At 47.1% G+C, this 25133-nt stretch overlaps 2 protein-coding genes across 6 annotated transcripts in view; one reads left to right on the forward strand and one right to left on the reverse strand.

Moving 5' to 3' along the window:
* YEATS2 (YEATS domain containing 2) overlaps positions 1–17616 on the forward strand; it is a 43608-nt gene extending 25992 nt beyond the window's left edge. For 3 of the 5 annotated variants that reach the window (XM_042885280.1, XM_042885283.1, XM_042885284.1), the window contains 13 exons: positions 347–502; positions 1166–1339; positions 3074–3272; positions 5573–5704; positions 5938–6036; positions 7020–7131; positions 8063–8136; positions 8893–8972; positions 9879–10080; positions 11189–11415; positions 12553–12627; positions 13917–13990; positions 14786–17616. In XM_042885280.1, the coding sequence (XP_042741214.1) occupies positions 347–502; positions 1166–1339; positions 3074–3272; positions 5573–5704; positions 5938–6036; positions 7020–7131; positions 8063–8136; positions 8893–8972; positions 9879–10080; positions 11189–11415; positions 12553–12627; positions 13917–13990; positions 14786–14894 (1713 nt within the window). In that variant the 3' untranslated portion in view covers positions 14895–17616. The remainder of the gene's footprint in view (positions 1–346; positions 503–1165; positions 1340–3073; positions 3273–5572; positions 5705–5937; positions 6037–7019; positions 7132–8062; positions 8137–8892; positions 8973–9878; positions 10081–11188; positions 11416–12552; positions 12628–13916; positions 13991–14785) is intronic. The other 2 variants (XM_042885281.1, XM_042885282.1) reach the window with 2 other exon arrangements.
* Positions 17617–19263: 1647 nt separating this feature from the next.
* MAP6D1 (MAP6 domain containing 1) overlaps positions 19264–25133 on the reverse strand; it is a 6182-nt gene continuing 312 nt past the window's right edge. The window contains exons 2-4 of the mRNA XM_042885288.1: positions 25018–25132; positions 22869–22986; positions 19264–21039 (exon numbers count right to left, since the gene is read on the reverse strand). Coding sequence (XP_042741222.1) covers positions 20959–21039; positions 22869–22986; positions 25018–25132 — 314 coding nt within the window. The 3' untranslated portion in view covers positions 19264–20958. The remainder of the gene's footprint in view (positions 21040–22868; positions 22987–25017; position 25133) is intronic.

Raw genomic sequence — 25133 nt, forward strand, 5'->3', positions numbered from 1 at the left:
TGGTTGCAGAATCCTCCATTGCAATTAACGGTGCAGTGGAAAAAGTGCTTTGTGGCAATGGAGTGCTTCCAGTCTTTGGAGGTGGAGATTCTCTTTCTGACCTCATGCAAAGATACCAGGACGCCAAACTTCTTTAATTCCCAGTATTTGTGTAGAGAAAGAATGTCAATAACCTTCTGCATCAAGTAGTATTTTTGCATCACAGAGCAGTTGCAGATGTTGCTGTTCTGCTTAAGCTGCAGGCCTGTAGGTGTTTTGACAGTCTCTATTGACACTCCTAACTTGTCCTGTATTGACTTTTAACTGTGGTTTCCAAGTGCTGAACTGTGACTTATTTCTGGAGCAGGGCACGTTTCTGGTTGGTCAGCCTTCTCCTCAGAGTTCTGGGAAGCAGCTCACTCCAGCATCAGTTGTTCAGGGCAATGTAGGAGTTGGAGCATCTTCAACACAAGGACAAGCATTAAAAGTAATAACTGGACAGAAAACTGCTTTATTTACACAGGTAAGCTGCAAATGGTGTGTTTTTCTTGCCAGACAACATTTTGTTGGCTAAAGGGTAGAAATCACAATTGCACAATATGAGAGCTTTATCTTTTGTAGCCCTTTGGTTTTTCTCTGTACAGTTATGATGATGACTGTGGTACAAAAGCATATTCAGGTGTTCTTGTGAGTGAAGGTGTTAGACAGGGCTTTGTCAGCTTTGTAGGTGTTCTCAAAGTGGGTCATGTCTGAGCTTAGGTTGCTAGCTTGTAAACATGCTCTAGGATTGTGTAATGATGTGGTATTAGAGGAGTGAATATGGGCAGATGCAAAAATGTGCTAAAATATTTGAATGTAGGAATGGGTCTCTGCTTAATCTCTTAGGTATGTTTTACCCTGGTCGTTTTCAGATTCCTCAAAGGCCCTTATTTTAAAAAAGTACTCAGTCTTACCGGCATTCAAAAGCAGTAGTCACATTTTGTTTTGTTGTTTTTTTTTTTTAAGACAACAGTTTGGTGAAGTTGAATCTGAATTTAGTAATTTTTTTGCAGTTGTTCTTGTCGCAGAAAAGTATAAAAAAAAAAAAAATTTCCAGTAATATAAATGCCATTTGGTTGAAAAACAAACCAAACCCCACAGGAACAGTATTGCAGCTTTTTACCTTGTGCTGAACTTCTTTTCAAAGGCTGCAGCCAGTGGACAGACATCACTGATGAAAATATCGGACGGGTCTCTGAAGTCGGTGTCTGCCTCATCCCAGCTCTCCAAGCCTGGCACCACGGTGCTGAGGGTCTCAGGCGGTGTTATCACCACAGCTGCTGCTCCTGCTGTGGCCCTTCCCACAAATGGAGTGGCCCAGGTGAGACACAGTATTGCCAGTGTGCTGTAATACAGCATCTACTCCTCTTAGTTTATGGGTATTCTTCTTTCCAGCACTGTTGGTTGATCTGCCTTATAATTGTGTTCCAGTGCAGAATGCAGAAACTCTGTTGCTGTTCAATTGCTTGCTGTTCTGCCTAAAATACCTGAGAAGGAAGAAGGATAGCTTAAAGCTTGCACTGCTTTTAATGCTGTTAAAATTCTGGTAGGCAGGAAGTGCTTTATCTGGAACACCTTTTGCAATAATACAGATTTTTGGCCCTTTAAACTCCGAATCTGTCACTGACAGGAGAGTGTAAAATGCAGGAATCGGCCTCCAAGCAGGGCAGTGAAAGCCAGCAGTAATTAAACTGTAGGCCACTACTCTGAAATCAGACTTCCCACAGTGCTTAAAGCACGGTCTGTCATGAACACGTTTCACAGTGGCCAAGATTCAGTGTCCTTTTGGTTCTGACTGCGTTCAGGGGATGTTGCTCCTCTCTGCCCTGGGAAGTTACACAGTCCAGGAAGGAAAGGAGATGCTCTGCCCTGGAGTGAGGTTGAAAGTAAAACATTTGTGTTCCTAGGGTGAGTGGGGATACAACCGTTCAGTGCAGGTTGCCTACCTGGAGGGTAGATGGAGTTCGTGAGGTGGAGAGGAGACAGCATAGAGTAAAGTGTAGCTCACAAGAAGGGTTTCCCAGAAGCTTCCTGCTTCTCCTGTGTGGGGAACAAAGATTAACGAAGCTGCAGGTTGAGACCATGGTGCCTTGGAGAACTGAACCCAGGCATCTATCAGGGTTGTGTTGGTTATATCAGTGTATATCGCTTTAAAGGCTGAAATCTACTTTAAATGCTACTCACTGTTCTTACAGCTGTCAGTGAAGCTGCAAAGATTGGAATTTTCATCCACCTTCTTTATCTCAAGCTCCCCCCCCCCTCCTTGTAGTAACCACTGCCACTGATCAGCCCACCTGTCCCTGCGTGGGTCACAGGCTTGCAGACAGGTCACAGAGCAGCCAGGACACCAGGACCTGCTTGAGGACTGGATTCTGAGTGTCCAAGAGCCTTTCCAGCTCTGGTGAGCAGATGTGGAAAGGTCTCACATCTGTCTAACCAAAATAATATATGTTAATATGAGTGTCAGCCATAGTCATTCAGATTAATTTTGTTAACTGAAGAGCAGAAGAGCTGTGGTCTCTGTGAAGTTAAGGTGTTTTACTTGCCAGTAAATGGCCAAAACAGTGGCAGTGCGTAATGTGCAAATTACCTTAAAGATCAATGTTATTCCTGTCCAAACTTCTTTCAGTGAAAGGAAGTATATAGAGGATGTAGGATTTAGGTAGTGTCTAACGTTGTAACAAAGCGTGACTTCTGTGTGAGTCAGTGCAGACACCTGCATTAACAGGTGAGCTCCATTTCTCTCCTGGACTTTTGAGCAGTGGGGAAATATTCCTGGGCCAGATTGCTCATCTGGAGGTTTACCTGCTTGCTGGCTCCAGGTACCATCAAAGCAGTTGTAGAAGCAGTTCTGGAGTGCATGACATAATGTTATTTGTTACTATTCTACACTTACCATCATTGCATATGGACTTTTGGATAGGTGCTTGTTTCTTACTTGTTTCTTAATGATGAAGGCTTTTGCCTTTGCTATTTCTAGATATTCCTTCTTCTTGCTTATTGTTGAGTCATCTGTGAGATGAGAAGGAACATTACTGCTTTCTTTCTTATGCAGCAAATAGATAATGCAGGTTCCAGTTCATCGTCTTCTGGAGCTCCTGCAGCAAAGACATCCGGACAGCAACACCAAGTCTGTATAAACCAGACCCAGTCTGCTTCATCAGTAGTGAGCAAGACTGCTACTTCTGCTGTTGTAAGTGTTGCTTCTCTGGTGACTACGTCAACGCCCGTGACTGGAAAAGCTGCAGTATCAGGTATTAAGCTCCATTTGTGCCTTGCCTTTATGAAGTTAGAATTGGGTGTTCTTTGGGTGTCCACAGTGTAAAAAGTAGCATGTAGAGGCATCTGCATTTGTGAATGGGTGAAACTAGAGCCACACTTTCTAAGCTGTATCTTAATAGGGTAACTCTTCTTTTAGCCAAAGAGTTGGCATCCTAATACGGTACACTGACTGCATCTGATGCAAATAGCAGTGCAAGATGCCCATTAATATTGGAGGCAAATTCTAGCTTTCATTCCAGATCCTCTGTAGATGGTGCCTTCCACATGTTCAAGGATATAGTGTACCATGATATTGAAACTGTCAGGGATCAGAGATGCTGCAGTCTCAATTCAGGTTGTGAAAGTGAGCCTCCACTGAAGCTGAAGGAGCTGCTTAAGCAAAACTTGGCTCTGAGGCTTTGCATCTGCTCTGTTTGTCCTGGAGAGAGTTTTTGATTAAAAGGGAAGCGAATATTTTAAAGTAAAAAAAATCTGTTGAGTCCAGTGAGGTAGATCTGAGCTGGAATGTGTCAAATTAATGAAGATAAGGCAATAAAGATGGACTGCCTGTACGTAGGGTGTTGTTTTCCTTTAGTTTTATTGTCTTGCAGTATCTTCTGCATTATGGAGAGCAAATATAGCAGATTTAATTTGATCATCATGAGTTAAAATCAGAACATTTTATTTTACCTTCTGATTTACCTCCTGGAGTGTTATGTTCCTTCAAAGTTACTTCTTACTGAGGGGGAAGAGTACAAATAGAAAAAAAGGGAGAGGCTCTTCATGTCACTTGCTATGTGACAGTGTCTTTGAAGCAGCCCTTCTCATTTCCTGTGCACACAGACTCCCAAACCCATCCTTCCATCACTCTGTGTTTTCCACAGCTCGGAAATAAATAACAGAAGCTGCAATTCTGCAACAAGCAGTTGAACATTTTCCTTTTTCCAAACAAAGTAGAAAGGCTTTTTGTTGGAAATGTGCCACTTTAAATAGCTTTCAGATTAAAGCTGCTGTATAGGTCCAAGAGTGTATCATCCGGATTCCCATCTGTCAGAGGCAGAAGAAAAGGTTTTGCCAAAATGCATAGCATTATAGATTTCATTCTAAAAACGTAGGCTTGTATTTAAGTGAGTCTTAGGATGGACTGTGACGTTTACAACTGAATTGGCAGTGCTAGGTTAGCCCAGTTCAAAGTCTCAACTATGTATCTTTCAAAACCAAGGGATGTCTTCACCATCCCTTGCATGTCTGCTGACTGGAATGCAGTTACACTTAAGCAGTAGTGAGATATTAAAAGGGGAATAGAAACTTTCTTGAAACAATTTATGAGTATAAATTACTACCATGAAATGTGGTGTTCACAATTTTCTAAAATAACAGCTTGTTAAATGCCCATAATCCGAATAGAAGTTTAATTAATCAGAACATTAAATAAAATTGTACAGAAAATAGCTAGTTTACTAGTGGAAATGATGGATTTAGGCCCATACACATTGGTGGTGTGGAGGAGAGAGCTAGGGAGCAGGAGGTGAGTGTTCTTCACTCATTGCCCTATGGCACAGTCTGCAGCTGTGCTGGTTTCCACCAAGGTGATGGGATGCTGGTGATACCAGAATGTCCTGCTTGTTGTTTTAGCCCTGGCTAAAATCAGTGCTTTATTCACTCCTCCCCTTGATACGCTTCATAGCTCGATCAGCCATCCGTACAGATAGATGTGTTCAGTGCCCATAGCAAAGACATGGGACACTCAGTTCAGGTATGTTCTTCATCAGGCCCTCACAGGCTTGAGTTCATCATTTCATGGAACTGTGGTTGATTGTGCTCCACTAACTGCAGATGAACTGCAGAGGTGTGTGTGGCACTGGCAAAGCACAGCAAGGGGCTGAGTGCAGCAGAGCTGTTGGTCGCTGGCTCACCAAACACTCGAGCACAAGGAAAGGAGAGGAGAGCTGCAAGTCATGCTCTAACTAATTTTGTCTTGCTCTGATAAGAGTGTTCAGCTCTGTGCTGAGCCTGCTTCGTTCAAAAAGTTTGTGTTACATCAGCATTTGTTTAAGATTCATTCAGTAATGAGGAAACTGCCCTCACAAATATTGGTGCTGTGCAGCATATAAGGCAACCCAGCACTTCAGCAGTCATCCATGTCAGCAGAAATTTGTCAGACAGACAGTTCACTGAACTGTGGCTTATTAATTGAGGGCCATCCTAGTTCAGGCAGGAAGGGAGAGAAATAACTGGAGATAAACAAAATGGTGTGTTTTATTTAACATTTTGTCTTCCATTCTTCTTACAGGGTTGCTAAAAATCCACTCAAATCAGTCTAGTCCACAGCAGGCTGTTCTGACAGTTCCCAGCCAGCTTAAACAGCTCGGTGTTAACACAGCTTCTGGAGGTGTTCAGACAATACTCATGCCTATGAACAAAGGTAAAGGGCAGAGGAGGATGACAGATGGTGTTTGAAAATCCCCTTTGACACAGAGTAGCTCTTGGTCACTGTTGGCCAAAGTGGTCCAAGGTTACAGATAGAAGAAAACGTAGCAAGGAGGCTCATCCCTAAAATTTGCATTGCAAATATTTTGTTGATTCTCAATATGGTTTTTTGTCAAAGCTTCCTTTTTTCTTCCTTTATTGTCCTAACTGTTTCCTGTTCCTCTCCAGTGATACAGTCACTTTCTACCAGCAAAGTTTCAGCTGTGACAGCTGTCACATCAGCAAGTACGGCTGTCTCTAGTCCCTCTGTGGCATCCATCACTAAAGGTAACACAGAGTTTCTCAGTAAGATAAGCAGTGGAAATATTCACTGCTGCTTGGTGTGGGTGGCCTGGCTCTGAAAGCAGACCCTGTGACTGGGGTTTCTTGTATTTCTGTTGCTAGCAGGGTTTAAACGAAGTGTTAAACGGCATCTGGGGGCTGGGAAATTAACAGTTTCTTCCTCCTTGACAAAACCCATAGCGTAGGCAAATACAGGGAGGAAAGACGATGTTCTGTAAGGCTACTGTGAGCGCAGTTAACATCCATTCTTTCAATCCATCGCTGCAGAAATGCACTGAGCAAACACGTACTTTATTCTGAGGACAGCAGTGACTGTGATGGTGACTGTGCTCAAACTCACTGGAGAATGTAAACAGCAGTGCTATTTCTGCCCCGTGTCAATGCATTAGGCTGAGTGGACAGTCACATCCACGTCCACACACCCGCAGAACGTTCCAGGATTGGGCATTGCCAGAGCTGAAAGTCCTCTTATTGCAGAACTGTTGTGTGTCTGTCCCATCCCAGGTGAATACCAGGCTGTCTGGCTGTTCTGAGCTGAACATCCCTCTCCTGCTGCTCCTGAGTTCTGTTGTAGATGTGAGAAAATTCACTGGTGCCACTTCTTGCTATAATCATTAGTAGGTTTCTGTCAGCTGTTTGCTTACCAGAAGACAGGCATACATCTGTAAGCAGTTCATTCAGGCAGTCGTGTGCAAAACATCAGTGACTTATTGTGCACTTACATGTATTCTGAAAGGGATGAGATAAGAAAATGTTGAGATTTGGAGAGGGAGCTGGTCCTGCTGTGGTGGTTTTCTGTTAGCACAGCTGAAGGGTGTATATTCTTCATGTGTAGCAAGTAGAATGCAAACAAGAAATGAGGTGATGTTACTTAATGTGATACATCTAGTATTATTGAGTCTCACTCAACAGACTGGTTAAGGTGATGGCTGCTTTTGTCTTCTGAAACGTGTTCTGTTTCTTTGAAGTTAAGATGGAGCCTGATTCAACGGGACAGAACTGCACTTCTGTGGGTACTCAGGAAGGGCAAGCAGCAGTGAAAACAGAAGAGAATTCAGAACTTGGGAACTACGTTATCAAGTAATTGTTTGTCTGCATGGATTTCTGATCCTAGCAATTCCAGGGGAGATGGAGGTGTCCCTAGGAATTTGTGCAGCATTGTTAGAAGCTTGATGCACATGAAATCTTCTGTCACGTGTGCTGTTGTATCAGTACTAATCCTGTTGGCCAGCATTTGTTTCAGAGAGTTGAAATAATTTCTTTGTTAGTGGATTTGTATTCAGGGCTTCTGGAAAAGGAAAAAAATACAATTAAAGATTTGCCGTTCTTTTGGGGTTTGCTAAATCTCAAGCTGCTAAAACCTCCTTCCTTTATCATCCCGTGCTTATACAATTCCCATTGCTGTTCTGTGCTCTTACTGAGGTCAAACTGTGCCCGGTAAAATGCAGATTAACAAGGGAGCAGCTGAAATAAGTAGCACGGTCTCTCTGCTTGCTGCTCTAGTCTTGATAAGGTCCCACATTTCTGTAATTACCCAGTATGACAGTTGCCTCGGTTCAGAATTGGAATTAGATAAATATAATGGGAGTATTTTGTTTCACTGGTGAAATCCAATGCCGTATTTGTGGAAGAACTCCTGAGTGGTCTTTCAGTACAAAGCAGCATCCCATGCACTGTCCCACATTCCTCCTGCGACAGCTTGTACTAACCACTGCTGCTTATCCCTCAAAATGGTGTTGCATATTACAAGATGCAGGGATTTCTTCCAAGCCTGCCCAAAAAAGGCTGTCTTAAGTTTCTTCAGCTTGACAAATGAAGCTGCAGGTGTGGATGCTTAAGAAAGAGGAAGGGCTGCTTAAAATACCCTCTTCAAACCAACTTATGGTTTACCCTCACGTTAGCACTGTTCAGTGCCTTGGGGCCACAGACTTGTAATGATTTTGGAACATTTTGCATGTGTTTCATTACTTCCAACAGTATTCTTCATTGCGATTCTCTTTATTCCTTGCAGCATAGAATACTTGGAGAACACCCAGCAGCTTTTAACAGCCATAGTGAAGAAGGTTCCATTAATTGCTGAAAAAAGTAAGTGGTGGATGAGAAGGCTTTGCTTTTTATTTTCAGAGGGTTTTTTTTATTGCCAGGGTTTCAGAAATACTTTCAAATATGGCAATAGCTCAAAATTCAACACTGAAATTTATTTATTGTACGGTTTTTCTTTGTTTTAGCAAAAGGTGGTAGCTTACACTGAAACATTCAATGTTTATAACTGCATTCCTCTTCCTCACATACGTAACTGAGAAGCACCTTCTTTCCTGGTAACTAATGAACTTTGACCAGTGTTCCTGGACCCCAGGTATGCAGACCCTCTCAAGATGAGTGCAGTCAGCAAAGCAGAAGCAGGCAGTGCAGTGTGGCTTTCATTACAGGGGATTTGAACCCCATCCCTTTCTGTTTGCCATGAAATGTTTTAAATGTTTTGTGTTTATTGTAAATTGTTGGCAAATAGATAGCTGTGTATTTTCCAATGGAACAGAGGCTGACCAATAAGACAGGCTTACAGGTCTATATCGTTACATCTTGGGGGGAGTGGAAAAGAAGCTTAACCAGCCCATAGCCAGAGATGTCTGTGTATCCTGACCAAGAATTATGCTGTTTGTACATGCAGAGAACTGTGTGTGCTGCACACATCTGTGCTGTTCTCAGAGCAGCATTTGTGAGCTAGTCCTTGGTCCTGAAAGCAGAGTCATGCTCCTTCTTGCCACTAAACAGCATCGAAAGTGGAACTTGTTTTACTGAACTTCTAAAACCTAATTCTGTTTTTGGTTTTGTGTTTTCTAGGTGAAGATGTAAGCTCTTATTGTGCTGGTTCAGTGGAACAGTATTACAGCTGGAATATTGGAAAGAGGAGGGCAGCTGAGGTAATCCTCTGCTGTTTTGTAAGCAGTCATTAGTGAAAGGGGAGGGATTTCTGAATTACAGAACCTTCCATATTGCTGGCTGTCCTTGTCTCTGAGGCAGTTTGTTGCATTTGAGGTGGATGCGCTCCTTACTGATCTTTGGGTAGTGCTCCAGTTAGTTGTTCAGTGCCTTCCTCAGGCAGAAGGGACTCTGAAGGTCATCTTCCAGTTAATTCAAAGTTAGATGTTTCTGAAATATTAAAAAAAACAGAATTTTTGAAAATTATTGTGTTGCTACTTTATCCTCATCATTCCTTCATGGCACGTTACGGGCATGGGAGTTCTCCACAATGTAATTTGTCCACCTTTTTGTGAGACTGTGGCTGCTTTCCATCAGAAGAGAATTTGAGAGTACTGGTACTGAAATGCTTTGTCCCAGATTGTTCAACAGCAGTAAATAGTTAATCTGGATCTGTCTGTATTCTGGTTATGTTTCCTCCTGTTTTGTAGTAGTTTTATGCTTTTGCTGTGGACTTACAAGGAAGGTGGTAAGACTGGTAAGACCATCTGCTGTAACAAACATAAGTAAACAAAGTTAAACCAAAATTTTGGGAAGCGTTGTTTGCTCTGTTGGATTGCTTTCATTATGCATCTTGAAATGTTATTTAGGAGAGGAGGCAATTCAATTCAATTCAAGTCAAGGCAAGTTTGTCTGGGCCCCCGTAAATGTATGTCACTCTTCCTTGGGGTTTTGGTTGGATGAGAAAGTTTCAATGACCTGCCCAGAACTGGCAAAGATTAGGACAGTCTCTTGCATTTGTTTTTGATCTTTGCTTGTCACCCTTACTTTTGAGAAAGTCATGTTGTAGGTCATAATCCAGCCTGAAACATTTCAGCTAGTGTAAGTTTCCCCTTGGTTTGTCATAGTGGCAACGAGCAATGACTGTGAGAAAGATCCTGCAGGAAATCATAGAGAAGCACCCCAGATTTCACAGCATTACACCCCTGAAGACAAAGCATGTGGTGCAGTGGTGTCGATGCCATGGCTACACTCCTCCTGACCCCGAGACCTTGCGGAACGACGAGGACTCCATTGAAGATGTGCTGACACAGATAGACAGCGAGCCAGGTGAGCGTGCAGGCACAGAGAATTCCTTTTGCCAGAGGCACTGCTGGTTAAATTGCCTCAGGAATGGCTGTGCTCACCTACAGGCTGCCTTTTCAGGAGAAGAGATTTCTTACTTTGAGTTTGATTTTTGTTGTTTCTTATTTTGTGTTTTTTGGGCTTTTTTTAATTCACTCTGGATAACATAAGTTGGAGGCTGAAATGGCAAGCAAGTATGTAAATGAAGCTGTCCCTACCAAACCTTATGTTCTGTAGAGCCTTTTCTGGGTTTCACTGTGCTTTGGGTGCCCTTTGAGGCCCATTGTGCAGAAAAACATTAAGAGAGATGATTCCAGACCTGCAGTGTGATCTTTTGCACGTTATTGGCAAGCGGCCTCTATTCAAAGACTTGCTGTGCAAACTGTGTAGTAGCTTCAGGTACAAAAGACTGTCTGACAGCAGCAGTGTGAAGCACAGTGGGGGTTAGTCTGACTCCAGAAGTGTGGTAAATTGGCCTGTGTGAAGCTTCACATGGTGCCACTACAGCCTGTATAGCTCTATAGCTACAGCTCTACAGCTCTGCGATCTCAGAACTCCGTTGCAGTGTGAGTTAAACATACGTCTGTAGTTTCAGCCATTCCCTCAGTAAAGCTTCATTGTTTCACCTGCAGGCAATCCCTTTCCCAAAGCTGGGTGTTCTTAACCTTCTGTAATTTCATTGGGAATCTGTCTTCTAACTTATCTTCAAACAAAAATGCATATATAGGACTGTACTTGTCACAGTGTAAAAAGGTGTAGGCACCACTTAGCACTACAAGTCCAGTTCTCTGAGTAGGTTGAAGAACATCAGGACAGCTGTCAGAAAGCTTCTTTGAGAATATTTTGTGGGTTGTCTTGTTTGAAGTGCAGCCTTGATTGGTGTGGGGCAGATGGGAGGGAGCACCAAGAGTGGAATGAGGGCATAATGAGGAAGTTCTCAATGGCAGTTTGCTTTTTGTTCATCCATATGTTTGACAGGAATTACAAAAAAACTCTTAATTACCAGTATTTCTTATCGTACTTTGCATGTGCATCTGTTTGTAAGGAGCTTTCTGTAATGTATCATTTGTCTAATTGATGGCTTCTTTTTCAGAATACCCTTCATCTTACAGCAGTGGTGAGGATCTGTGCCGAAAACTAGAGGAACTGCAGCAGTTCCTGAAACAAGAACCCGAGCATGAAGAGGAAGTAGATGTTCTCAACTTCAGTGAGCCTTTGAAAATAAACATTAAAAAAGAAAAGGAGGAGAAGCAAGAGGAGATGAAGTTCTATTTGGCTTCCTTGCCTGCATCAGAGTTTGTGAGAGACACAGCAGAGAAGGTAATAAGTGAATCCTAAAGCTAATAAGGAACTGCTGCTCAACTAGTTGTGGCCCTGCATTTATTATTTAGTTGGCTTGCATTCATCTGTAGGGGGGCCTCTGGACCCTTTATCAAGGCTTTGTTAAATCTGACTGGCTTCCAACACTGCTGGTCCAGTGCTGGCAGAAGTGAAGCGTGCTGGTTGGGAGATCACTTCAGAGTAGCCATGCTGCAAGGCTTAGTGCTGGAAAGGCGAGCCTGGGAGCAAGAGGTAATGAGGGAAGAGGTGCACTAGCATAGAATACCTCCTGGCCCACCTTGTGAAATCTTTTGGCTTGAACCCCTGCTGCTCCTAGGAAAGGGTGCATAAAGATCACAGCAAACTTCTCTACAGCTCAGTTTTCCTCCCCACTTCCCTCATTCAAATTAGAGCAAAAGAGGGAGAGGGTGGCCTTATCTCACAGCAGGAAGCAAAGGGGGAAGGTGGTTTACATAGCTTGTAGGAAGGATTGGTCTCTGCTGGGAGATGGGGAGAGTTTCCTTGCAGCAACTGTGGAGAAAAAAGAAAACTCTCTACCTCAAATGCTGACACCGAGGGACAAAGCCTTGGTTAGCAGAGTGCCCATCATGTAGGCAAAAAGGTGTCATGGGTGCAGGCATGCTGGGAGCCCAGCTGGGCAGTGAGGCTCAGTGGTGGAACTCTTCTGATGCACAATTGTTATTTTGCCAGGAGTACTGTTTAGAGCTGTTACAGTTGTCGTAATTATGTATGGGAAAGCTTATGAATACATGGACTGAATATATGTACAGTTTTAAAGTGGAATATTCGTTAGCAGTCCAAAAGTGCCAAGTATAACTGATTTTCTGTGTGGATTTCCTGCAGCAAATGTAAAAATCTGCTTCTGTTTTTCTTGTGTTTGAGAAGCAGTTTTGCATGCTGCTCTAGTGGTCAAGCTTCACTTTCTCCAGACTTGCTTTTTTTTGTTTTTTTAATTAAATGAGATGATACTACTGGAAAGCGGTGGGGAGCCTGCTTGCTTGGGCTTCAAATACCCTGTATCATAGATTGCTTCTGTTATATCATTGTCATCTGTTCTGTACCACAATGTGAGTTGTGTTATTTCATGTGATCTCTTTTTTTTCTTCTGTCTCACAGATAGGAATTTCCTTTCAGCCTGCTGAGGTACAAAGGAATGTTTATGCGTCAGTAATAGAAGATATGATTTTAAAGGTAAGAAGTTATTTCACAATGACATTTTTGTAGGACTGTGTTAACCCAGCAGTGTAGGAAGAAAAATGGACTGTCCAAAGTGATATGCAGAAGGGATGCAGAGTCTGATGTCAGTGTGTGTGCCATGTGTAGAAAGATATGTAGCTGGACAAAGAGAATTGTGTATTTCTGTGTATGTGTTTCCAGATTCCTAACTGATCTGTTGACTTGGACGCAAGATAGTGATTTGCAGATTCTGACCTCCAGTAAGATACTGGCTTCTGTTTAACTTTGGAAGTATCTCCTTATTCGTCCTACCTTTCAGAATTGTAAGGGGAAAAATCTGCCAGCGTTATTTAAGACTTGATTATTTTATAAGAGGATCAGCTGTTTTTTCCTAAATACTGTTGAGGTTTTTTTTTTTGCCTGTGTTGTTTCTACTGGGAGACCACTGAACGCCTGCAGTCAGCTGCAATTCTCCCTTGTATGAGAAGCCTGTCATGCTCAATTTTAGAAAAACATTCTGTTCAAAGTTTTGGTGAGAAACAGTCTCTGGAGTTAGAGTTCTCAGGGTTGGGCTGAAGGCTAATGCAGATTATTTTGAGAAGTGCTCCGTTGTATTTCAAGCCTAAGATAACTTTTGATGTTTATGCAGACTGTAGCTTATCAGCAGATTGGTTTTCTAAAAGCTAACTGATTCTGGACTACCTTGTATGTATGTATGCACACTTCCACTCGCGCAGAATGCTCCAGTGTAATTGTTGGGTTATACTCCAGCTTTTCTGTGTGAAAAATCCCAGAAACTTCTGCTTTGGTCTTGAGAGAGGCTCAGAAAAGCCAGTAGCCCAGACTAACGTTTCCTGAGCCAAGCATGCAGTGCATACAGTTGCTATGTGTCTGCCATCCAGGGTGGGAGGTTCCTGTGCAAGTGCCTGAAGCAAACCTGGTGGGCAAAGGGAAGAGCTAACGAGAGTATGCTGAGTCCCAGGAGAAGATCTGCCATCCGTGTGTGGAGCTGTGGTGTGTGAATGGCCTTTGGAATGCAGAGCAGATGTGGCCTTGCTCCATCCTGCTGTGTGCAGGTGCCCTGGGGGTCCACAGAGAAACCAGGCTGGGCAGCCGAGTCATGAAGTGCGTGTGGCGATAGGCTGCTTTCTGTTGAGTACAGACCCAGCCTTAGTGCTGTGCTAATGAAAGCCACCTGGCTGTCAAGCAGGACTGAAGCGAGCCACATCTTTAGATGTCTGGTTATACTGATGCAAAAAGCACGTTGCTTTCTTCTTTGCCTAAGATGTCGCCTTTTGTCACAGGCCACTGAACAGCTGATGAGCGACATTCTGCGGCAGGCACTGGCAGTGGCTTACCAGACAGCCCCTCACAACAGGTACAGCACTTATGCCAGCACTAAGCATGGAGCTGCGTGAGGAAGTGGGTCAGATTCTGTATGGCTCAGACCATGTGAACGAGGGATTTCCATGCTGTGGGACCGTGTGTGTGAGCTGTGTTCTGGGAAGATGCAGGCCATAGGAGGGGCTTGGCTGTCATCAAGTTCCATAGTGGCAAAGGAGTAGACATTAAAAACTGAGGCAGGATTCTCTGGTATTGCCCCGCTCAGAGGCAGATAACTTGTTTTAGCTGAGCCGTAATGGAAGGACAGTCCCTCATCCAGTTGAGTTACCATGAACTTTCCCGTGGCCTGCTAGGACTTTAACAACCCAGATACTGTTGATCTTGGTGAAAAACACTCTAGAGTGTATTTCATGGATACGCTCTTCTATGGCTCAGATACTGAGTGATTTTTATAGCAACCATTGGATTGCATTTGATTCATGTTTGGCAACGTAAAATTAGAAGAATTAGGTCAGTGAGAAAGTGCTTAGTTTAACTATCACCTCTATAGAATATCAAAACTTATTAATATGTGCTTCAATATATATATGAAATGTAAATTGGCACTGCATTTTGCTGTGCCAGTGCCCAAGATGCTTCCCACAGCCACTTGGGAGCGGTTCTTCTGTGCCGTGAGATTTTAATGCCTCGTTTTGGTCTGTTCCTCTGGCACCTGATTTTTTTTTAATCCTGTTTCTGATTTGCATTTTTTTCTTTCCCATTGGTAAACTTAGTGACTTGCTGCTTTATGTCTTGGTGTTACAAAAAAATTGTGATGCATTCCCTGCAGGACTCCAAGAGAGATCACAGTGATGAATATTCACAAAGCCATCTGTAATATTCCCTTTCTTGACTTCCTCACAAACAAACACATGAAGATACTAAATGAGGAGCAATGAAACAGAGCACAGAAGATGCTACGGGAAAGGTGAATTTATGGCCGAAGCTGGGATGACAAATCCAGTAGGACACTTGTATACTTCATAGCATCGGGCTACTATCTTTTACCTCCAATTAAAGACGCACCTTAATGCAACAAAGTGATGCTCTGTTCCAAATCAAGTTGTTAAATGTCAGTGTTTACTTGGTAAGTGTATGTTCAGTGGCTGAACAAACACTGTCAGTTTGCATCAAAGTTGCTAGCTATGAGAGGCTCCACAGTCTCTGACAAGAGCTGTACTGATGAAATTTTTTTTTTTCTACAAAAGAAATTATGCTTTTTGATGCATACTGCATGCCAGTTGGTTCCCCATGCAGTGGGCAGAACAGTTGCTCTGTCACTTGGAATGTGAGAGAATTCCAGGTCAGCTTTTAAAGGTGGGTCGTTCGAGCAAGTGGATGGGTTGGTTGCTTAGGGTCGAGGTGGGGGAGCAGAAGGCTGATGGTCCCACCAAGTTCTGCCAGTCCTCCTTGAGCATCATGTGACTGGAATACAGCTGGGTGGGCTGCTTGTCTGCTTATTCAGCTGGGTGCGACCCAAGCAGGTAACACCTGGCCTCTTCAGAGGAGGTTTCCCATCTGAGTGTTCTCAGTCACCTCAGAGAGGAAGGTGGACTGGCACGTGCTCAGTCAATATGAATGAACCGTGGTCAGGCTTGGTAAGATGGCTATGGCTGCTTCTGCGTGAGAAAGGTGAAGAGTGTGTACAGTATTCAGTGTCTGTGGGCTTGGACTGGCTGAAACCTTTGTTTGCCCAGCGAGGGCCTCCCCAGGCTGCTGTGAATTTTGGAAGGCATGTGCCTAGCTTAGCCTTGCTGTTCTGACAGCATTCACTAAGAGCCAGGTTCTCAGGTGTCACTTTGACTGAAGCTCTGAATTCACAGCCTGATGAGATCAAAGAAATCAGAGGCTTATTGCTTGTGGGTACCTCCTCTGATAGCCCGACTGCAAGGAAGTTCTGCTGCTCGTGCTAGGACTTCTGTCTCAGGAATGTCACTGCTGCAGGAGACGTGTCTGCAGGCTGGCTTGTGACGCCTTTCTCAAGGAAGCTTTGATGACAACACCCAGACTGCTCTCCCCCACTGCCCCTGTGTCCAGCACCAGGGTGCTTGCTCATATGTGAGTAATCTATTGCAAGTTGGTGGGACTCCTGTTGGACCATCATGCTCTCAGATGCATGAGGCAGCACTGTCAGGTGGGTGGAGCATGGGTCGAGCAGCCCGAGCCTCCAGTGCTCTGATCTCAGCTGGGTCACTGGTCTGCTGCATGGCCTTTGATTTAATCACTCCGTGCCTCAGTTTCCCCATCTCTGAGCATGGGGAGCAGGATAACCTACCTCACAGGGATGTACTGAGGCCTCTCGCTCCTGTTGGTGCTGTGCTTTGACTATAAACATTAAACTGCAGTTATCTTTCCTGGCCTGGAATGGGAACGTAAATCTTCAAGATGTTACCTTTTGGTGCTTTTTTGGGGCTAGAAGAAGTGGTAATGCCAGCTGTGTGCAGGGACTGTGGAAGATGGGTGGTGATCTCAGGCTGCCAAGGAGAGCTGACGGCTGGGTGCAGTTCTCAATCTGCAGAAGGTGCTGTGTACCTCAGATGAGATGCTGCGTGTTTTCTCCAATGTGAATAAAGCCAAGGTCTGCAGACAGGCCCCTTCCTAGTTCATTGAGAGCTGGTGGGGCAGTCGAGTCTGCTTGAATACAAGTGGCGGAGCCTGGCCCTTGGATCTAGGAAACTGATGGATGAAATCCAAGGAGCGTTCAAAGAAGGATTTGGGTTCCCCTGGAAATGCTATTTTTGGATGCTCTGGATTCAGAGGACAATCCTGGCTTGTTGGGGTGAGCCCAGCACAGGAAGTGCACAGCTTAGCCCTGATGTTGGCTTTTTGCAGGGATCAGTGTGAAGGGGCTGAGCGGTGGTGATTATATCTGAGCTGCGCAGGGGGAGGTGCAGGGAGCTAGGGCTGCTGGCCCTGTGCTGTTTGTAGGATGTGAGCTCCAAGTCCGTGCTGCGCCCAGCCTCCTTGGATACAACTTCTACAAAAGGGTGTTTTGGAGCTATCTGTCACTATTGCTGTGATGGGGTGTGTAGGAAACAGCCTTTGGGCAAATGCAGCCATGCTAAGATGTGCTGCAATGACGCACGCATTCCCAGCCCCCGGCTCCTGTGGGCTTTGCTCTGAGATTTCAGTGCCCAGAGCAGTGCTTGAGAAGCATCAGTGTGGGCATCTGTTTGCAAATGGTGGTGTCCTTGCCCATGTCCTGCTGTTCTGCAAAGAACAGCATCAGTGTGGGAGGCGTGGGGCAGCCCTGCAGCAGAGTGCTGCTGCCGCAGATTGCTGCTGAGGCGTTTCGGAGCAACCACGGGCTATTCTGCTGCATTAATAATAGATAGCATTTGCTGAAGAGAAATAAAATCTGTTAGAAGATAACACATTTGTCGTAGTGCTTTGGATGTAGGAGATGTTTGCAGTATGTCTTTTGGAAAGTGGTGGGAGGAAAATCTTGTCAGCGAGAAGTGCCTGTGCGAATGGCTGGGGATGGGGGCACAGGTGAGAGACCTCTCTACAAACGTGGCCCCTCTGTAATGCTGGGTGTTTGAATCCTTCATGTTACCTGTATTATACTGTATAATTGTGTAAGATACATATGTTTACAATAAATTCTTTTATTAGCTGTGATGAGTTTGTCTGACTGCCACCTGTCACTCCAACTAGGTTGCTCCAGGCCCACAGAATAAGGGGTTTTGTAATGCCCTGCCCTCATGTTCATAAGCATATCTGCAGCAAAAGGGCAGCCTTGTGGAGGTGGTGGAAATGTGGTGATGATGATGAGCTCTACCCACTGGCACACACTTCTCCTGCTTTCCCTGTGCTCCCTTATTAGCCATCCCTTCTGGCAAGAAGGGCCTCTGCCAACAGCTGCCAGCTGGCTCCCATCCATGGGCATATCTGTGTCCTGCTCTGCTCCTTCCCTGTTAGCAAGGGCCTGGAAGCATCGGGCTGAGCTGGAACGCGAGCCTGGGAGACACTGGGCCATCTGCTTAAGGAGATGAAGTCCTTTGCACTCAGAGGGTCCCTGCGTGCTGCCTTGGTGATGTGCTGTGCTGACTGCACTGAGAGCACAGCTCTGGGCTGAACAGCTGCAGCCTTCTGCCATGTACTGGGCTGCTCCTTGGCATTGTATGGTGCTCTGAGGGCCAGAAAAGGGCAAGTCAGTATGAATAAGGCAGAGGTAGGAAGCTTGCAGCTTCTAGGAAATTTGTGTAAAGAGAAATGCACAGCTTTATAAAGGGAAATGCAGAGTGGGACCAGAGGAGGGCTACAAAGGTGCTCTGAGGGCTGGAGCACCTCTCCTATGAAGAAGGGCTGAGGGAGCTGTGCTTGTTCAGCTTGGAGAAGAGAAGGCTCTGGGAGACCTCATTGCAGCCTTCTCTTGTTTAAAAGGAGCTTATAACCAGGAACTGACTTTTTTCAGAGGCTGATAGTGACAGGACAAGGGGCGATGGCTTTAAACTAGAAGAGGGGAAATTTAGGTTGGGTGTTAGGAAGACATTTTTTACTCAGAGTGGGAAGGTGCTGCTGGCACTGCTGCATGGAGCTGTGGCTGCCCCATACCTCGAGGAGCTCAAGGCCAGGCTGGGTAGGACCCTGTGCAGCCTGAGCTGGGGGGGAGTAGTGGGAGATGGAACTGGATGATGTCTGAGGTCCTCCAACCTAAGCTGTTCTATGTTACACACAGGCCAGTCATCAGTGTGCAGCCGTGACCTTTCCAAGCTCAGGCAATGAGTGTTGCTGAGGCACAGGGCATAGCAGAGCTTCACCCCAGCACACAGCCATGCAGGAATTCTGACCTCACCGTATCAGTCCCTGCACAGCAGCATGAAACCAGAAAGCATGGTCCAGAGGTGATAAGGTACAGAGCTCCAGGCGTGAAACTTTCCTTTTGAAGAACATCTCTCCATGCATCAGATAACCAACCATTGTACCAACCAAGTGTAACTCACAGTTGAAAAACTGCTGGTTGTGGATATGAACCCAGAGCAGTTGGGAAGGCAAACAGCAGTGTGAGAGGGGTGCTGGGAGGTGCCAAGGGAAGTGCTGCAGGTGGGGGGATGCAGGGCCAGGCTGTCCTGCCGAGGCTGAGTGCTCATGTCTTGCAGTGTAAAGAATGGGAAAGAGCCAGTAGCCAAAATACGTCTTAATTTATTAAATTAAATCCAATCCCTTTGATAAAATACAAGCTCATTATATTCTCAGTTTGTTTACAACCAGGTTGATGTTTTTAGAAATAGGGTGAATTAACAAGACAGACAGGACAGGCAATGCTTTTTTTTTTTTTTTTTTTTTTTTTTTTTACTTTTTCTGATAATAAAGTCCAGGATTAAAATGAACCAAAATTGAACAAAACAGTTAAAAACATTACAAAGAGATTAATCAAGCAGTTTCATTTCTTCTTAGAAACGCGTGCCATGCAAAACCTTTAGCAGAGTTTGAATGCTTTGAGTGCAATTTCCTGAAAAATGAGCCTCCTGAAAAATGTTTTTGGCAAGCACTGCTGTACATCCTGGGGCCCAAAAACAAGGGCTTGGGGCCAACACCAACCTCTTCCCCCTCCCCCCCCCGTCCAATGCTGCCAGGAACACCAGATTCTCACCTAATGCACTGAGAAGATGCTTTCTGTATGAATCCTGTGTAACATCCACACTCTGATGCTTCCAGCACTCTTCTTATCAGCTACCAGCACCAGTTGCATGTTTGCAGAGTCCTCAGAGCTCATTAAGTCTGCCATTGGCCTCAGCTGGGGGAAGGTGAAGAGAGAATCCCTATAATGAGCCCTGTGGTCACAGATTAATGCGCCTTTTCAGCATTTGGTCGGAGGCATTGCCTTTCATTTTAGCCAACGTATTGGTATCTTTCAAATGTAGAAAGGAAAAGTTTTGCATCCTCTTCTCCAAAATAATCGGTAGAAACAGGAAATGAGGAGCAGACTCATCATATTGCAGTGAGTCTCTGAGATAGCAACCATGTAAACCAGTAAAACCATGGCGGTCTGGGTGAACAGAGGCTAAGAAGGATGGTTTCTTAAAACACACCTCCACCATCTCAGCAAAAGCTAAATCCGCACTGACCTAAAAAATGAGCTTCAGAGTAATGCCACTGAAAATGGCCTATCTTAGCAATGAGGGATGTCACACGTTCTATGCTAACGTTTTTCTTTAAGAAGAGTTTCTAAGTAACATTCACTTTTGGTTGCTCCTAACATTAACATCACCAATAGGCAGGCAGAAATGTAGGCATTTCAAGACAAAACTTTCTACCTTGCATATGCAAAGAGTTAACATTTATTAGAAGTAGAAGCACGTCCTTTTCCTTAAAGGGTCACAAACTGCTTTAGGTAAAATCCAGGTGCAATATTTACATCCAACCCACAAGTATTGTACACCCAGAAGCTCGGTGTGCGTTGACTGCCCTGCACACACAGCTGCCCTGCATGCACAGCCCCCCAGCACAGCCAATGCGGAGCTGCTGGCAGCTCCAGCAAACCCATGGGTTCGGAGCAGCCCCCCTTGTGCTGCGGCCTGGTGCTGAGATGTGTGCAGGAGGCAGCTCTACAAGCTGAGAAGTCAGGCAGGCGCTCCCTGCCCCGTGCTGCTCTGGGGTTTGGTTTTAGTTCTTGCTCCCGTTTGTGACTTTTCCCTCCCGCTGCACACAGCAGAGCAGAGGGTTGCTGCGTGCCTCGCTGGCTGCGCTGCCCTGTCAGCCTCCCAGCGTGCCGCCGGCTGGCACGGCGAGCACGGCGAGGAACCCGCTCCCTAAGGAACTGGGTCACGCCTTGCCGGCTCTGAATGGAGCGCTTTGCAGTCAGTGCACTCACAGGAGGAGAGTTGCCCATCCCCAGTCGCTGGAGCAGCTCCTGCTGACATCGGTTCTCTGATCCCAGCGCTCCCGTGAGAAGTGCATAGTGACGCATCCAGTCGGAAGCACCGCTGTGCCGCTGCCTGGTGCGAGGAAGGCCCTGCGTCACACGTTGAGGATCCGCGACGGCGCCTGGAAAACAGCAGAAGGGTTGGGGGAGAACCTGGTCTTCACCTCTGGGATCTGCTGAGATGAGAGGAGAGCAGCATTAGAGCAATGTAAGACGCAGCTTTCTGCACAGTGTGGGGGCTCTGAGCATCCTGCCCACCTCTGCCCCCTCTCCACAGATCCCCGCTGGCAAACACCGTGCCGTGCCACTGCAGGTGTGCTGGATGCCACTGCACTGGTGCCACTGCACTGGTGCTGGATGGAGGCAGGGAGCTGAGCAGCACGTCTGGACACCAGCCCTCGGGAGAAGTCCACCAGGATGCCCAAAAACAGAGCTGTACCAACTGCTGGCTGTGCCAGCTACGGACCTGAAAGAGCCCTTGTGAGATATGAGCACCTTGGCTCCGGAAGCATGCAGAGATAATGAAAGTGATCAAAACTCTCATGTCTCTGGAGTCAAAATTTCACCCTATTGGGTGCACCTGTTGTATTAAGAATGAAGGACAGCCGGGTGCTCCGTGTCTGCATTAGAACCCAAAGGATTTGAGACAGGAGCAGTCGTAGCTGCGCGCTCAGCCCAGGACTGGGGGCATCTGCCCATAAAGAATGAAAGTCCTGCTGACTGCTGAGGATTCTGACAGCACCATCCAGCCAAAAAGGATGAGGCCATGGGGAAAAAGCTATTGATCTGTTTGTTGTTGTTGAGCTGCTCTGTTTTCCATTCCTCAGGGTATGCATCTGACGTGCTAAGGAGCAGAAGCGGCATCCCAGCCAACCTGTCCTCCACTCAGCAGCAGGGCAGCCAGCGCTCCAAGTCCTGCAGGCAGCTTGTCAGCAAAGCCAACCTGATCAGCAAAGCCACAGGCTTCAGGCAAGAGGGGAAGTCCAAAAGGCCAAGTGAAAACCAAGGGGAGTCTCACTGTCTCACTCCTGTCAGAAATGGTGGTTCCTTGTCACCTACTCAATTTTGTATGCCCCTCCTTAGCTGTCTGTGCCCTAGATGCTGTGGGGATCTCCAGCTGCAGCACGTGAGGTCTTTACACAGCCTGTAGCACAGTGCCCTAGGTAACATGTGCTTCCATCTGAGATTTCACTTTTCTCTCTCCCTTCTTTAAGAAGTGGGAGAGACTGTGGGGTTCCTCTGGGACCCCCTCATTGGGACCCTGTCAGTAGGCTGCAAGCACAGGAGGGCTGTATGCTTTAGAATCACAGAATCACCGAGGTTGGAAAAGACCTCCATGATCATCTGCTCCCACCATCCACCTACCAACAGTATCTCCCACTAAAACATGTTTTGCAGCCCCCCTCCTGACTTCACCAAAAACAGAGAACTGCCATTTCATGGTGGCTCTGCCCAGGACAGCTGCCGGCTTCCACATCTGCCACAAGTCCTCTGTTAGTGACCAGCAGGGATGGCAGGGCAGCCCTGCTGGCTGCCTTACAGCTGCCTGCTGCACAATGCCACCGCAGCACAGCACAGAGGTGCTCCTCCACAGGCGGTGCCCCTGCAGCCCCTGCTGCCAACCCCCCTCAGCCCATGCTGCTCAGAGCACAGGGGAAGCATGGGTGAGGTTTGCAAATGCTCTCTTTTGCCTGAGGTAAGTGTTCCACTTTCAGTGGGTATTGCTGCACATACCCAGCCTCTGCGGAGGCTGTACTTTGCCATCTGCTGATTAAACATTTCTTCCTCGCGTTCGCCAAGGCAAAGATTTGCTTTATGCATGCCTCGCTCTCAGGCTGGGTGCAGGCGGGCTGCAGGCTGCCCCCCTAGAAGCCAGGGCTGGGCAGCCAGCAGTGGGGCACAGCTTTATTCTGCACACCTCGCTCCCGTAACAGATGAAACATTCCTGATGTGCATTTTTGGGCTTTACCCACACTGACTTTGGGATTAAAAACATGTTAATTACCTTATAGTCTGCCTTGTAACTTGTCTCCTGAACAAAATGGTCATCTGGGATAATGAAGCCTTGCTTTGTCTTTATGGGCTTGGATGGTTTCGCTCCAGTCCAAGGGCGATACTCTTGCCTGAAACAAGATGGTCGAGACAAAAGAGCCCATAAAACACAACAGATTCACCGATTGCCTCTGCTCAGAGCGGCTGCAAACCCAGAAGGCAGATTAGATATTGCTCACAGTGCTGAGCTTATCTAAACCGGGAATAAAAGAATGGAGCCTACAGGCCTGAAGCTCAAAAAGCCTGGAGATGCGCGGGGCTGATGGGCTGCCCTGACTTCTCTGTTACTCCTGGCTCACTGCCTGGCCTACGCTTCATTCCTAAGCACAGTTCCAACCTCACAGTGCTGCCCCTTGGCTGATTCATAGCGGTGCAGTGCAGCCCCAGGATGCACCTCACCTGGAGACAGATCAGCAAATCAACTAAATTACTGTAGGAGATGAAGTTAGCATCTCTGCAGGAGGTGCTCCGGGCTGAGCAGTGTCCTGGGAGCACAGCCTTTCTGCAAGGAGCACCTGGCAGCACATCTGGGGTGCAGCAGCAGCAGGGTGACTCCACTCCTCATTAAGAAACAGAGAAAACAGCTCAGTTAGCAGAGCAGGGGTAGCTCCATGAGCTGGCCTTTCCTCCTCCACTGCACTCATCTGCTGACAGCTGGCACACCAGGGAAAGCTCAGCAGCACCTCTGAACGTTTCTCACCTTTTCCCCCTTCAGACTCAAAGCTGGGTGTGCAGCCTGGGATCCCTGCCAGCAGGGCAATGAGCTGGGATGGGAGTGGGAAAGGAAGAGGGAGTGGGAGAGATGGAGCCGGAGGGTACGACACACATGTGGGAGTGAGGAGGAAGAAAGCTGAAGATGTGGCCGCTTCTGTCTCAGCCATCGCCATAGTGATGTCAGGCAGTGCTGGGAGCTGCTCATGCCTCAGGAAAAGGTGGCTCAGGGAGGTGGTTCTCCCATCTTCCCTTCCTTCCCTTTTTCCTCTATTGTAGGTTTGGGTTCCTCCTCACTTAATGCAGCAGCCCATGCTGGCACAGCTTCTCCCCACTGCACGCTGTCCTCACATGGCTCTGCCTCGCTCCCCTGACTGAGTCCTGCAGTGTGCAGTCAGCCCAGCCCCCAGCCCAGCCCCTGCACTCCCCAGACAGCATGGCAGGCCAGGGTCTGCAGGACTAACCTTCCCAGGCAGCAAGATACCTAAGGGCGTAAAGAGAACACCGAGCCTTGGTTAGAAGAGCTTGACTTCCGCTATTCGGGATAAGTGTGTTTCAATACCTTGCTGGATGAGGGATGAACCTCTGCAGGGGTGCCCACAGTTCTTCACAGTGGGAGCGCACCACACTGTGCAGCCCCATCCCTCTGCCTATCCTGTGTGCCCCAGCTCCCCTTGCAGAGCACTGACTCATTTTGAGCCTGTAGAGCTCCATGCGAAAAGCTGGGGACGCGGGGAATGCTCTGGAGAGCAGGCTGCCACGCTGTCCTTCCATCCTTCAGGCAGATTTGCTCGTTTATAATTAAAAATATCCACTTTTACCTCTCTTTCGGCTCTGGGAAGACTCCCACGAAAGTCCCAAGAACGGTTATCAGGGTGTCTGCCTACTGCTAAATGCCCCGTAAGCCTGGTGGGTCAGCCCAGTGGGTCAGCACGATGGGTGCGATGGGTCAGCCCGATGACCGCACCGCATAAGGGAAACACACAGGTCTGTTTGCGGCTCAGCTTCCTCCCGTTCCGGACAGTGAGCGCAGGACCAGCTGCGGCAGGACTTGCAGAGCAAAGTCTCACCGACGCAGCCCGAACGGCACAGGGCTTCACCGCCGTACCCGCGCGCCCCACCAGAGCTTTCCCGTCCCGCAGATCCCGCCTCCGCCACGACGCGGGGACCCGGCCGAGCCCGGCCGCCACTGCAGCCAACCAACACCAACGACCTACGGGCGGTGCGGAGCGGTTTCTCCCCGCGCCCGTCCGAGAGCACGGCGCGGCCCCGGCCCGACCGCCACGGAGAGGCCGCCCCGGGCTCCGAGGGCTCCGCCGCGGCCGCTTCCCCGGCGCGGTGCCCGCCCGCAGTGCTCGCGCTCCGCCCCGCCGCCCCCGCGGCGCCGGTACCTGTAGGACGTGGTGGGGCCGCCGTCCGCCCGCGGGCGCCGCTCCGGGCGGCCGATGCCGGGCAGGGCGCGGACGGCGCGGGTCGGGGCGGGCGGAGGCGCCGTCGCTCGGTGGCC

This window comes from Lagopus leucura, unplaced genomic scaffold, assembly GCF_019238085.1.
Source record: "Lagopus leucura isolate 7727_CA_CO unplaced genomic scaffold, USGS_WTPT01 Super-Scaffold_100049, whole genome shotgun sequence".
NCBI classification, from domain to species: domain Eukaryota; kingdom Metazoa; phylum Chordata; class Aves; order Galliformes; family Phasianidae; genus Lagopus; species Lagopus leucura.